The sequence below is a fragment of the Dipodomys merriami genome, unplaced genomic scaffold (genome assembly GCF_024711535.1).
Source record: "Dipodomys merriami isolate MVZ:Mamm:240054 unplaced genomic scaffold, mDipMer1.0.p SCAF_2, whole genome shotgun sequence".
Classification (NCBI taxonomy): Eukaryota; Metazoa; Chordata; class Mammalia; order Rodentia; family Heteromyidae; genus Dipodomys; species Dipodomys merriami.
This window is the reverse complement of record NW_027203381.1, coordinates 70756931-70771953: the sequence shown is the minus strand read 5'-3', so window position 1 is coordinate 70771953 and position 15023 is coordinate 70756931. Positions and strand designations below refer to the sequence as shown.

Genomic DNA, 15023 nt, shown 5'->3' with positions numbered 1-15023 from the left:
CACTGCAGGTGTCCTGTTCCATATACACCACGATCCTTCTGGTGTCAGGGGTGAAATCTTCCCCCCCACAACTTCCATCCATGTCAAGTAGAGATCAGAGCTCTTCATCTCTGAGTGACTGTGTGCTTACACAGTTGCCTATAGATGATGCACTCTGAAATTCAGGAAATCTATAAGAAAATGGGAGAGAAACCCAGTTTCCTCCAAGATTATTTCTGTTTAGTCTCCCAGCCACCATTTTATTATCTGTTGTATACTTTGACTTACAACTGACTGTATTCAAAAAAGGACTTAAGGCATCATTCCCAAGTTACACAAGAGAAGGGAAACTCAGAAGGTGTTTTGCCCCAGGTAATTAGCTGCTTATTGAGAACGCTGTCTTAGTGATGGCCAGATGAAGGGGAATTCAATAAAAAAATGAGAACAGATCAGTTTGGAATGAAGGTTCAATAGGCTTAAAGTGATACCAGAAGCCAACTGATTGAAAGGGATTCTACACAAAAAGCAGCGATCTGGAGCTGGCTTAATACCACACTCTCCTCAGTAGGTCTGGCACTTGAGCGATCCACTTCCTCTCTCTGAGAATCTACTTTCTTTGATAATATATAAGGGCCTGCGTTGGATGACCTCTGAGGTCCTCCATCTCTGATATGGGAACCTAAGGAGAATTCATGTTTCTGCAGGAAATCAAAACTGAAATGAGTTTTGTTCGGAAGAAGGTACCAGAAGGAAATGTTATTGACATGCATGTGTAAACATCCATTCTGTGTGAGAATCACTGCTTGATCCTGTTAATTAGCACAAGCTGCTTCCAGTCTCTCAGCACCTCAGAAGCAATACTGGAGGACAGAAGGGTGCTTTACACACTTTCTACCCCTAGAATGTAAAGTAAAACCGAGGTGTTCCACAGGCACGCTGTCCAGGCAGCTCATGGAGCCATTAGATGCCCTGTCTGGAATATTGGATTAATTTGGATCCTGTCCCTGAGGAAGTGCACATCTACATTGAGTCCATACTGGGGACTACGCAGCATCACTCAGAAAGGCACACACAGGACCAGGTGTGGTTGCTCATGAGAATAATCCCAGCTACTTGGCAGGTAGAGACTGGAAGGATCATGGTTTGTTAACCTTGGGGGGAAAAACTAGCATGAAAGGAGAGACCCCCCCCCTCTTTTTTTTGTGCCAGTCCAAGGACTTGAATTCAGGGCCTGGGCACTGTCCCTGAGCTGCTCTTGCTCAAGGCTAGAGCTCTACCAATTGAGCCACATCTCCATTTCCAGCTCTTTGCTAATGTATTGGCTCTAAGAGACTCATAGACTTTTCTGCCCTAGCTGGCTTCAAATCGTGATCCTCAGATCTCAGCCTCCTAAGTAGCTAGGATTACAGGCATGAACCCTGGTGCCTGGCTGAGAGACCCATTCTTAACCAATAAGCCAGACAGATAGGAAGATTATTGCCTAAGGCTCACCAAGGCCAAAATGTGTGAGACGCTATTAAAAAACAAAACCTGAAGCAAAAGTGGTAAGGTACCTACCTAACAAGTATGAGGCTCTGAGTTCAAATCCCAAAAGAGGTGGGGAGGGGGAGGGGAAGCAGCAATCTGTCAAGAGTACCAGGCCAACATGGATGCATTTCATTCCAATCTTTACTTTCAAGCCCAGACAGTCGTTCTCATTACAAGACTACTGAACAAACACAGGTAGAAGAAAAGCACTGACACTTGCAAAATGTGTTTTCAACAGACATCTCAATAATCCCATCACCAACATGCACGTGCAAGGTGCAGACCCAAGCAGACAATTCTCGTAAACCAGAGCTACATCATAAATGCATGACCTTTTTTAAATTTTATATAAAATGATGAACGTGGAAAAGCCAGGCCGCACACTGATTCTGCAGTCTGTCCATTCCCAACAGTTTCCTCTGTCTGGCCAGGTGAGCAAGGCAGAAAGGCCTCACCGTCAGCAGCTCCTCCAGACACCAGTGGAGGTGGCCAAGAGGACCCAGGTCCCCTTGCTTTTCCTGGGCGTGGAGGGAGGCAGCCCCACGTGGATCTGGCCCTGCAGCCGGGTACCTCATCTGGGCAGCAGATTCCTCACACAGGTTCGCCATCAGGGCCTCTCCGCACTCGCCTATCTAGGAAGCCATGATGAATGGAGCCGGTCCAAGCGCTTTGGTGGTTTGTCCTTAGTCCCCTCCAGCTCTCTAGAAGCGCAAGCCCTCAGTCCACTGTGCCATTGTAGGATTTGTTGAACTTGTTGAAGGTGAAGTCCACTGTGTGTGTGGAGATGGGCTTTCTGTACAGGGGATTCAAGGCCTGTGAGCAGAGGTAAGGGGCCATGCGTTAGTTCTGGCATGGGAACCAGCAGGCTCAGGCTAACCCCCTTCCTCCTGACAGGAAGGCAGCAAGCAGCGCACTCAGGCAGGAGGCCATGGTCTGGCTCCAGCACCAGGTCCGCTTCTGACTTGGCTCTATATCCTTGGAGACCCCGTTGCCTTCTTTGAGCTTTCACTCTTCATTTATGGATGAGGGTTGAGTTAGAGGTCTCTGAAGTCTGCAGCAACTAGAGCAGGCACTGGCGATGGCGGTGGCGCCTGTATTGTGCCCAGGCCTTGAAGAGCCTGAGGAGCCATGCTGACTGAGAACACTGATCAGACCAGACGAACCTGCACTGCTTGCCTGAGGGCCTGCTGTCTCCCAGCTCCTCCAGACTTGCCGGAGTCTTGGCCCTCTACCAATCCTCACTGAACCTGGGACAGGGTGTGGGGCAGGGCTTGGGATGGGCCCGTGTATTCCAGGGCTGTACCATGCTTGCTGTTCAGCACTGGGCATGGACTTGTAGGTGTTGTTTGTTTGTCTGTTTGTCATGTAATACTAGCTGGAACCCAGGGTCTTCCTTTCACACACTAGGCTCTATCGCTGAACTAGACCCCCAGCTCTCTAACTTTTATTTGATTTTGGGGGGGACAGAGTCTCACTAATAGCCCAAGCTAGCCTAGAATTTTCTTTTTGTGTGTGTGTGTGCTGGTACTGGGGCTTGAACTCAGGGCCTGGGCACTGTCCCTTAGCTTTTACACTGAGGGTTAACATTCTACCACTTGAGCCACAGCTTGGTCAATAAGAGACAAGAGTCTCATGTGCTTTTTCTATCCTGCATAGCTTTGAACCTCAATCCTTGATTAGCCTCCTGAGTAGTTAGGATTGTAAGTGTGAGCCAATGGCGCCCAACATGGGAATCTTCAATCCTCCGGCCATAGCCTTAATAGCTGGTATCACAGTATTCACTATGGCTTGATGGTTCTTCGTGTGTGTGTGTGTGTGTGTGTGTGTGTGCGTGTGTGTGTGTGTGTGTGTGTAGCTGGGATCACAGTATTCACTATCTTGGGGGATCTGTGTGTGCGTGTGTCTGTGTGTGCGCCTATCGCGATAGCACCCTTATGTGTGTGTGTGTGTGTGTGTGTGTGTGTGTGTGTGTGTGTGTGTGTGTGTGTGTGTGTGTGTGTGTGTGTGTGTGTGTGTGTGTGTGTGTGTGTGTGTGTGTAGCTGGGATCACAGTATTCACTATCTTGGGGGATCTGTGTGTGCGTGTGTCTGTGTGTGCGCCTATCGCGATAGCACCCTTATGGCTTTATCTGTGATTAATTGGAGATGAGTCTCACAGACTTTCCTGCCCGGGCTGGCTTCGAACTGTGATCCTTAGATCTCAGCCCCCTGAGTAGCTAGGATTACAGGCATGAGCCCCCAGGGCCCAGCAAGCTCTTGGCTTTTTAATGCCAAGGAGGCCAGCAGCCTCCATCGCTCACATACAATTGGGCCCAGCTACATCTCTCCAGCATCGCCCACCAGCTTACCACTTCGTAGCGAGCCCTGGAGCTCTCACTCTGGAACTTGGCAAACTCTCTGCGGTCATGGATGGTGACAAGCAGCTTCCAGATGGCGAGGAGAGCAAGCCCTATCAGCAGGATGCTGCCCACCACAGCCAGCAGGATGGTGACGGTGTTGGGGGCTGAGCCACACTCTGGAGGGAACCCGGAGGCACAAAGGGTAATACAGCCACCAGCATTCTGCGCCCACCCCCTGTCTTGGACACACCTGACAGGTCACCCGTCCCAGACCCCTCCTACTCTCATCTCTTAGATCCCCTGTTGCCCCTGTGAGACTGGATGGGTGGGTGCAGGTTTCCCTGAGCTCAGACAACGAGAGATTCAAAGAGGCCTGGTAACTATCACATATCCAGGTGATGGGAAGCCGGATAAAAGCCCTGGTAGACAGTTGTGTCCCCCTAAGGGGGCAGCCCCCTTCCTCCAGCCTGGCCCAGCTCCATGCAGAGTGCTGGACTGGGGCTTAGCTTTCATGTCGATGGCTTCAGGGATTGACCAGGCAGACAGAAAGTAGCAGGGAAGACTTCTACAAGGACCGGCCATGTTGAAGCCCTTCCTGTGGAGCCTCCTGGAAGGAAGCCTGATTTTCAAACAACTGCAAAAGCAGTGTCTGATACAGAGCCTGGCTGCTCCAGGCCAGCATAGGAGCTTGGTACTGTACTTCCCTCTGTCTCCAGCCTACTGGAGGCACAATGGTCTGCCTCCATTTGGAGTCCAAGTCTACATGGTGATGAATTAGAGACAAAAACCTCTGTTCCCTAGCTGCCTCCAGAGAGGAAAAAAAAAAAAAGTTGATCTAGAAATCCCAATTACTCTAAGGCAAAAGCTGTGGGTTCCTGGGCCCAGATCCTAGATGGTATCAAGCAGGAATGTAGTACCAAGTGTTCCAGCTGCGCTTAGACTGCCACCCCAACAGGCCTTCAGGGAGGGCTGTGGACCCCGATGATCTTCAGCATGAGCAACGCCCCAGCCCAGCTAAGTTCTATGTCCTCTAAGGTGACTCCTGAGGGCCAGACCCAGTCCTCCCCTAGCCCCATCAACCCAGTCACCTCCCCGGCACTCCACCCCAGCAGCCCATCTACCTCTTTTCTAAGTTTCAGGAGTGAGAGGGGCCGTGGCCTTAGGTCCTGATCATGAGGCACTGGGTCCCTGCTCTCTAGCATTTAGCTAAGAGGGTATCCAGGAGAGAATGGCAAAAACCAGAACCAGGGGCTGCGCTGCACCCCCGGGGGCCCCTTACCTGGCTCTTTGAGGACAGTCAGGTTGGACTTCCCACTGGGCAGCTCGGCGTAGGTGAACATCATGACGCAATCCTTTGCAGTTTTGTAGAAGCACAGCACGGCCTCTTGGTCATCTTTCACTAGAAGAAGGGCAAGAAGAAATGTCCTGAGGGTCTCAGGGCAGCACCCAGGCTGCTGACGGTCAGGGCAAGCAATCCAGAGTCAGGGCACATAGACAAAGGAGTGGCAGGGCTTTAAAGTAAGCTCGGGATTTTCCCAGGCCTAGGGCTGAGTTTATGACTCTAGGGACACGTGAACCATATCAGAGGAGCTGAATTATTTGTGGGGTGACACAAAATGATAAAAGCATGTGATGATTGTGGGCAGGGTGAGCACGTGGAATTGGGAGGAAATGTAATGCATAGATAAGATCATCCTGGATGTGGCCCACCGCCATCAATACATTTGGGAACAGTGCACGGGGGTGGACTGCAGAGGTCAGAGCAGCTCCTCCCTGCGATGTCAGAGCCTGAGCGTAAGGAGGATGTGAGCATGGCAGGCTGGTCCCACAACGGCAGCCACGCATTGAGATAAACTGAGCTGGGTTCCTTGCTCAGCCCTAGATACACAGGTGCCACTCTTGGATGCTAACAAGCCCCTGCCTCAGCCACTTCAGCTCCTTCCTGCCCCATACCGCCCTTAGCCCAAGAGAGCAGCAGCAGCAGCCAGGCTCCGGGTACTGTCTGCCATCCACAGCTTCTCCAGGACTGGGTTACAGGACTGATCCACAGGGGTGGGCTGGGCACTGGTGGCTCACACCTATAATCCTAGCTACTCCGGAGGCTGACATCTGAGGATTGAGGTTCAAGGCCAATTTAGGCAGACAAATCTTATCTCCAATTAACCAGCCAAATGCAGGAAGTGGATGGAGGTGTGGCTCAAGTGGTAGAGTGCCAACCTTGAGCAAAAAAACTAAAGAACAGGCCCTGAGTTCAGGCTCTAGTACCAGCGTGTGCGTGCGCGCACGCACACACACAAAGTTGATCCATAGGAGGGAAAAAAGCTAGAGGAAACAGGTGAACAGGCACCCAGAAGAAAAGAAAGTTACTATTATGTCACAAAGTACTTTTCCATTTCCCTTTTTTAATCTGGTCAAAGGAGTTTTAATCTGGAAGCAGATAATTGGTGTGATTATTAAACATGAAAGCCTGGACTTTTTCTCTAGGTAAGGGAGAGTGTATATTTTTTAAAGCCTAGGAGAAGGAAGGAAAAACATGGATGAGCTAGAAATAAATTTTCCCTACCGAGCACCCTCAGGCTGAACTGGGAAGCAGGTGGGCATAGCCCAAGAGAATGGGGAAAGCAGCCTTCCTCTTCCCTGGCCACATGTACCCCATTAGAAGGCAACTGGCCTGGGTATGCAGGCAAACTTGATGTAAGCCAGGCCTATGGTAGCATAGCGCAGCAAGGGCAGGCAGGTGGAGGGAGAGGGCATCACAAAGAGCTTGGCACATAGCTGCTGCCTGCTGAATACAGGTGGGATAAATACAGGACTCAACATAGCCCCAAACCACACCACGATCTGTCCAAGAAGTCAGTCAAAACTAAGGAGGCGGGAACAAGGAGATAATGGAGGGACAAGACTGATGGGATCCAGGGTCAGGAGGTCAAGGCAGAGGACATACCTGTCAACGGGGAGCCTGATACACATTCCTTTCCAGATATGTGAGGTGTTTTATTCTCACCATTTTAACCACTTCAATGTGAAGAGTCGGCTTAGTAAGTTTGCAACACATAACTATTCCCACTGATTTCAAAACATTTGCATCACCCTCAAAACAAATTCCTATTTGCTAGCAGTTGATCCCCTGGACCACCACTAGTCCCATCGGCTTTGTGGATCGTGGACATTTCACGTATGTAGACCTGGACAGTATGGGACAGCCGCTGCTCCTTTCTGTCCGGCTCCCTTCCCTTAGCGGGGTGCTTGGGGGCTCACACGGGCTGGCACGCTGGCTAGTACCTGGCTCCTTTCTATAGCTCAGAAACATTCCATGCACGGGACGCGGCATTTGGTTCTCCGTTCACCAGTGGGTGGATACCTGGCTATCATGACCCAATGGAGATAAACATTTTGTGTATGTGTTGGGACTGGGGCTTGAACTCACAGCCTTGCGCTCTTGCTTGGCTTTTTTTTTTTTTTTTTTGTCTCAAGGCTTGTGCTCTATCACTTGCGCCACAGCTCCTGAACCTTTGCGCAGACATACCAGCCCAGCCCTCTTGGGCATACGTGGGAAGGCTGTGCGGTGATTTTCTGTGTAACTTTTTGGAGGGGCTGCCAAGCTGATTTCTAGAACATGTTACCCCCCCCCCCCTTTAACATTCCCCGCCAGCAGCGTTTGCGGGGCTAGGCTGTTTCCCAACTCAGGGTTAACTCCACCCTGCTCCCCAGGGAGAGACCTTTGGAAGTCTGCCTCGGTGCACGGGAGCAGACACTAGGACGGCTCTGGATACTCACCGATGGTGTCCGCCCAGGTGATCACCTCATCCTTGCACAGGTGTTGGCAGGACTGGTTGTCGGGTTTCCCCGGCCGAAGCAGCAGGCACTCCACACAATCTCTTTGGGAAAGAAGAAAGATACACGACTGTTACACACCACGTAAGGTTCCATACATGCAACTGCATTCCCAGCATTGCAGGCCCGGAAGGCACAGTTGCTTCCTTCCCAATGCCAGGGACTCCGCTCTGCCTTCTTGATGCAGTGAGCCGGAAGCCCCGGGTTCTCAGAGATCACATCTAGCGTAAAGGTCAGCATGTGAGGTGTCACCTTCTCAAACTCCAGCATTAGGAACCCGATCAAGTCCATCTGCGCGAGGCTGCCTCAAACACCTGGCAGGGTTGCTGGCTCCAGGCACAAGGTTTCTGGGCATTGGAACTATTCCTGCTAACCCCCAGCACTCCTTAGACTTGTGGGACCAGTGCCCCATGCCTCCATGCAGCTGCGGTTCTAGAATCCCCATTCAAGCCAGCCTTGGGCAGGCCCTGCAGCCTCCTGCACAGAACTTTCCAAGGGGTTGGAGGGGAGGAAGGTGAATCCCACTGCCAGAGTCCATCCACACCCATAGGTCTGTGCCCCTGGGCCAGGGTTTCTGTGACTCTGGAATACACAAGGACTGAGAACCACCATCGTGTGGACACTGCCCTCCAGTGTCCACTCATGTGATCGCTAGGGCTCCAGCCCCTTTCTCCATCCCAGACACAGCCCACCTGCTGGGTTCCCTGTGGACCACTCACCTGGCCTCAGCCCACACAAGGGTGTGCGTGGTACTATTAGAATAAGGGCTTTCTCTACAACGTCCATGAGGCCAAAAAGACACCGAATCTTTTTCCTCCTACCTCAGACTGACAGCTTAAGCCAGATAATAAACAGTTCTTACTATATTGATACCAAACCTAGCCCCACACCTTCTCTCTCCCTCTGAGGTCAAGCAAGAACAGGATACAGGAGGGCTGAGTTGGTCTTGGTGTAGACTAGGGGCGGGGTGGGGGGTCACACACAGGATGGGGAGGGGGGACAGCCTGGGAAAGAAGGGTTCAGTCCAAAAAACCCAATGGGTACAGAGAACTTGAGGTTGTTCACAAGGAAGACTTGAGCCCCAGGGGGCTGTGTGAGGGCTCCAGATCCTGGGGTACTGGCAGGGCCAGTGCTATCCTGTGGCTGCATGTGTTCCCAAAGTACAGGGGGTAACCCCCCCCTAACTTCAGCCACACAGGGGACAGCTTCCCCATTATCCCCATCCTATAGGGACCAAAGGGACTGAGTGTCTGGAAAGCTGTCTAGCAAGCTAAGGAGAGATGTGTGTACAACATACATGGGTTCCTTAATTCCTGGGGGTTGAGAGCTCAGTTCAGAGCTGTAAGGTGGGATATTCAAACCAGAAGGAGCTCAGAGATCATGCCAGTAGCTCCCCCTTGCTTTCCCGGGGAAAGTGGCCCTGTGTCTGCCAGGCAAGACCTCTCCTCCCTCCTCCCCCCCCCCCCCCACACTTTCTGGCCACTAAGAAGGAAGAGGCAAAGAGAAATGGGACAAGACTTTCTTTTTTGTTTCCTTTTGTTTTTGATGGGACTGGGTTTGACTTCAGGGCCTCGTGCATGAGGCTAGTGCTCTATCACTTGAGCCACAGCTCTATTTCTAGCCTTTTTGGTGCTCATTGGAGATAAGAAGCTCATGGATTTTCCTACCCAGACTGGCTTTGAACCTCCTGAGAAGCTGGGGTTACGGGCATGATCCATTGATGGCCAGCTGGGATAAGGCATTCTTCAGAGGGCACTGGAATGCTTAGGAATTCAACTCTCCCAGAACTCTCCCACAAAATCTGACCCCAGTTGGCCCAGCTTCATGGAAACATCTGAAAGCTTGCGCGTCTCCCCAACAATCCCAGCCCCAGATGACAGGCAGCTGACGCGTGGCTGAGGGCCAGGAGGGGCGGCTCCAGCTCTGGTCAGGCATGCCGGCCCTGGCCCCTAACAGCTTTCTGGATAAACTCAGGACAAACAGTATGGCTGATTCTGTGAAGGCTGGGGTCCTTGGGGCCCCATCTGGTACCCTGCTGCATTATCACAGCAGAAAGCCACTTGCAGGAAATAGGCTCCCCCCCCCTCCAGGTCTCTACATAGATATAGCAAGTCTCACTCATTCATTCTTGGTCCTTTAGACTTGGAAAGTTCTATAGTCATGTATTAAAGTAAGTCTAAAAAAAACACACAAAAGGTTACCAAGAGAGACTTTGCTCAGAACCTGTTAAATGAACTCATCTCAGGCCAAGTGTGACTTCATCCAGAATGAAGGGTGTGGTGTTTTAGTTCTGGAAAATGGATGGACACTAGTAGCCTTGAGACCCCAGGGGAAAAGGATGTAGGAAATCCAAAACACTTGGTGTCTCTCAACAAGGCAGCAAGTGGAAAAATATCCTGACAGGATTAAAAAAAAAAAAAAAAGAAAAGAGAAAAGAGACAAGAGAGGGGGAGAGGGAGAGGGAGGAAGGGAGAGGGAAAGGGAGAGGGAGAGGGAGAGGGAGAGGGAAGGAGGGAGGGAGGGAGGGAGGGAGGGAAGGAAGGAAGGGTGAGCTTCCCCTAGGTGGTGAAAGAGATGGGGGCCAGCGCAGCCCAGAGGCAGGTAAGAAGCAGTGAGAGACGCCTCTCAGCCCTTTGGTATTTCATAGCAGGAGATAATTATCAGCTCTTTCTTCCAGGCAATAAATACTTCAGTCATTTGAAGCCAGGTTAGTTTCCCCTGAGGCCTTTCAACTGCCTGAGGCCAATCCTATATTGCCCTGGGGTTCCACAGGAAGGCACACCTAGGCTTCAGCCCCAATTATTAAAGATTCTGTGTGTTGTCCTGGCTGGACCCCAGTCCTCTGGGGTCTCCGCCCCCACCCCCCAAAGCAATTGTGCTGAGGGGAGGGGGCAGGGCTGGGGTAAGGGCTCCCTTGGACACTGCATGCTGACAAGAGCTGTGATTTTTGGCACAGCTATTTGGGTCTGGTTCCCGACCACCCCCTACCCTCCCCCCACCACTGGGGATTGGGGGGGGGACTGTTTCTATTTGTTTCTTTACTCTCAGCAGGTCCTAAGTGGATCTGCTGTCTTCCTTCCTCTCCCTCTTCTCCTCCAATTAAAACACAATAAAAACTGGCCCAGCTATCTGTCTTTCGATCACCAGCCAGCCACCATTTCCCACGCTTGGATTATCTGTGGCACACAGCCCATGGCCAATGTGTGCCATCCTGAGGCCGGACCCACCAGCAGCCGCTGCCAGCCGGGAGCACAAACTCATTTCATTATGAGCCGGGGTCAGACAGTTGGAACGGAAATCAGCCGAAGGGAAACTGTACACAGAGCTCCCTGGCCCAACACAAAGGCAGAGTGTACTGCCAAATCCTTGGCACAGGTGACAACACAGCTGTAAGTTGCAATAAATGTCACCCTCAATGTCCAGCCGCACCAACGCCTGCTTCCTGCAATTCTGTCCCACGCACAGCAATGGTGTGAAGGGCAAAGCTAGTGCGGCGGGCAGCATGGCTGACAGACGGGGAGCAGGCCAGTGATGGCCTTGTCACGTCTAGACAATCTCTGCATTCAGTGACAGTGCAGAGCTGGCCTCTCTTATCAGCATAAATGGAGCAGAAAATTCAAATGTCACTGCGCTTGCTTCAGGCATGCCTTATCTAGGTCAGGTGCCTTCCTAGCCCACATGCCTTCTGACCAGGTTTTGGTTAAAGTAACAATTCCCATATGTTATCCTTTTTCTCGTGGGATTGGAACTCTGGGCTTGGGAGCTATCCCTCAGCTCTTCAGCTCAAGGCTAGTGCTCTACCGCTTGAGCCACAGTGCCACTTCCAGTTTTCTAGTGGTTTATTGGAGATAAGAGTCTCATGGACTTTCCTGTCTGGGCTGGCTTTGAACTGAGATCCTCAGATCTCAGCCTCCTCAGTAGCTAGGTGTACAGACGTGAGCCACTGGCACCCAGCTTATGTTATCCTTTTTATAAACCACTGTTGGGGAAATATTAATGGAAAGACTGAATTCATTTGCAAACAGATGCATGCAGTATTCCCTTTAGAAAACACACAATAGTGCACTTAATTGAATTTAACTTAATAATCCTGTCATTTCTAAACTTGCTTAGAATAGAATAGCTGTCTTCTCTTTGTACTGTTTTTAGTTTTCTTAAAATGCCCATAAACACTGGCGGCTCATGCCTATAATCCTAGCTACTCAGAAGGCTCAGATCTGAGAATCGAGGTTCAAGTCTAGTCTGGGCAAGAAAGTCTGTGAGACTCTTTGTTTCCAATTAGCCACCAAAAAACTGGAAAGTAGAGCTGTAGGGACAGCACCCAGGAGCTGAGCTCAAGCTCCAGTTCCAGGACAACAACAAAAGAAAGAAAGAAAGAAAGAAAGAAAGAAAGAAAGAAAGAAAGAAAGAAAGAAAGAAAGAAAGAAAGAAAGAAAGAAAGAAAGAAAGAAAGAAAGAAAGAAAGAAAGAAAGAAAGAAAGAAAGAAAGAAGGAAAGAGGAAGAGAGGAAGGAAGGAAGGAAGGAAGGAAGGAAGGAAGGAAGGAAGGAAGGAAGGAAGGAAGGAAGGAAGGAAGATGCCCACACGAACAGCACTTTGAAGCCAGCGCTTTAGTGACTGTTAGTAAGTTTCTCTCCACACAGGCTGGGAGGGTGGGAGGCTCCGGTGGAGATGGAGACTGGCCAGCCCAAGTCTGCCTAGCTGGCAGACAAGCATGAGGGAGAGCAACCTACCTCTTTGTACTGCAAGCATCCGGGCAGGTTGGGCACTTCTCACATGTTTCCCCAAAGGCTCCAGGCTCCGTGCACTGGCACTGCCCACAGATGCAATGCCCACGATCACTGCAGATCTGCCCGTCCTTGGCCCGGCATGTGCTGATGTCTGTTGAGCAGTTACAGTTGTCTCCAATGTAACCTGCATGGCACTTGCACTCTCCACAGTGACACTCGCCGTGGCCTAAAACGACACATGGGGCACATCAGGGCTGGCTGGTCTTTATGAATGAACATGTATCATCCAATGCCCAGCACGGCAGCATTGCAGATCCCACAGAGAATGAGGTACTGACTTTGCCCTCTGAGCAGAGACGTATGTAACACACATGGCCTGGCAGCATCTGGGCTATCTCCAAGTTAGTCCAGAACTTTGCCAAGTCATGACACAAGACCAGAAGTCATGAAAAGCTTTCTGACTCAGTTGTATGACTAATGTCATATATGCATATGTCTACATTCTAATCTCCACAACTGAAAAATGGTACAATGCAAAACTAGATATGAGAGGAAAGAAAGGGTTTTAGATGAGCAGGTTCCCCTGGATGGTCCAGGTGAGCCCTAAACTGGTCACAAGGTTCTTTGGGGGAGAGGCGGGGTTAAGGGAGGACCACAGGGGGTGGCTATGGGATTGTTTAAGATGGAGCACAGGGATCACAAAGAATGCAGCTTTAGAAGCTGGAAAGACAAGGAACACATTTGCCCCACAACCCTAGAGGGAGTGAGGCTGCCAGATACCCTGACTTCAGCCCAGGGAAAATGAATGCAGACTTCTGGCCTCCAGAGCTGCAGGAAAGCAAACACTAAATGTGTGACAATTTGTTTCAGGCACAACCAAACAGTAGCACAGCTGCTCTCCCTCAGTCCCAGGGACATGCTGGCTTCTGCCTCTGGCCCTGGGAGCCCCCAGCCCCGAGGGAGGCTCTGTACATTGTCAGGTGAGGTGCGATGTGCTTTAAACTGTTTGTTCTCACAGTAATCCATGAAGTGACTATTCTTAGTTCAGAGAGAGAGAGAGAGAGAGAAAGAGAGAGAGAGAGAGAGAGAGAGAGTGTACCCTGGTATGGAGACTTAAACTCAGGGCCTTATATTCTCAACATGGCCTTTCATTCACAGCTGGCACTCTACCACTTGACCCATTGCATGTCTAGCTTTTTTGCTTGTTAACTCGAGATAGGGTCTGGTAGATTTTTCTGCCCAGGCTGGCTTTGAACCTTGATACATCCACTTGGCTTCCTGAGTAGCTCAGATTATGGGTGTGAGCCCCACCATACCTGTTGTTTTTTGTTGTTGTTGTTGGTTATGGGGCTTGAACTCTGGGCTTGGGTGCTGTCCCTGCGCTCTTCAGCTCAAGGCGAGAGCTCTACCTCTTGAGCCAAGGCGAGAGCTCTACCTCTTGAGCCATAGCACCACTTCTGGTTTTCTGGTTGTTTATTGGAGATAAAGAGTCTCATGGACTTTCCTGCCTGGGCTGGCTTTGAACCATGATCCTCAGATCTCAGCCTCCTATGTAGCTAGGATTACAGGTATGAGCCAATGACGCCCAGCTAATGCCTGGTTTCTTATCCTCCATCTAATGAGAGATGAAACTGAGACACAGCAAGAAAAAGCAGTTTAGTGAAGGTCATATAGCTAGCTGCAGTATGCAAGCCCAGGGTCTGAACTCCAGACTCCATGTCTTCCAAAGAGCAGAGGCTAGCTGATGAGAGAACCTGACATACACTGATGCAAGGTGGTACGAAGTCATGGCCTCAAAGTTCTGCTGGTGTCCACAGGAGGGGCATCAAGACTCAGAGGAGTGTGTGTGTGTGTGTGTGTGTGTGTGTGTGTGTGTGTGTGTGTGTGTGTGTGTGTGTGTGTGTGTGTGTGTGTGTGTGTGTGTGTGTGTGTGTGTGTGTGTGTGTGTGTGTGTGTGTGTGTGTGTGTGTGTGTGTGTAAAAGAGACAGAGAGACAGTCAGACATACAGACAGTGATTGCCTGTTAAGAGTGTGGAAAGCATGAACGCCACCACCTTCAAGGGCCAGGCAGATTGAGATAGAGTCTTTTTATGGAGCCCAGGCTGACTTGAACTTTCCTCCTGCACTAGCCTCTGAAGTGCTGCGATTATAGACATGCACAACTATAACTGATTCAAATGTCTTTTGAGTTAAAAAAAAATCTACCTTGTAGTTTTTTGAGGTTTTTTTTTTTTGAGGCCAAAAAAGAGTTTATGGGGGTGGAGCAACTGCCGGCGCACCTGGATGGAGGTGCGCAGAGACAGGGGGAAGGAAAACGGGAAAAAGAGGACAGACCTTTGTACTATTTCTGCAGTATGTCTTCCTTCCTAATGCCATTTTGCTTAGGCTGACATCACTCCTAAAACCTTCAGTCTGTGTTTACCGAGTTCCCACCTCTAAGCTAGCGGGAGTTGGGGTGGCCAGGCTGGGGAGATGTTTGGGGTCTCGGGAGTCCTTGTATTTTGTCTACACACCTGCATCAGTTATCGTGGCATTGGATTCTGGCACCTGGATTCAGGAGAGTATGACTGTAATAGAGGTCAGGACCTAGTCCCAGAGTGCCTCTTCCTGGCCAC

At 50.6% G+C, this 15023-nt stretch overlaps 1 protein-coding gene across 2 annotated transcripts in view; it reads right to left on the bottom strand.

Annotated features, from left to right (window-relative positions):
- Positions 1-1534: 1534 nt before the first annotated feature.
- Positions 1535-15023, bottom strand: part of Itgb5 (integrin subunit beta 5) — a 120808-nt gene continuing 107319 nt past the window's right edge. The window contains exons 11-15 of one of the 2 annotated variants that reach the window (XM_070030016.1): positions 12412-12634; positions 7623-7723; positions 5125-5244; positions 3884-4021; positions 1535-2319 (exon numbers count right to left, since the gene is read on the bottom strand). In XM_070030016.1, coding sequence (XP_069886117.1) covers positions 2135-2319; positions 3884-4021; positions 5125-5244; positions 7623-7723; positions 12412-12634 — 767 coding nt within the window. In that variant the 3' untranslated portion in view covers positions 1535-2134. Of the gene's footprint in view, positions 2320-3854; positions 4022-5124; positions 5245-7622; positions 7724-12411; positions 12635-15023 lie in introns of both variants that reach the window. The other variant, XM_070030015.1, reaches the window with a different exon arrangement.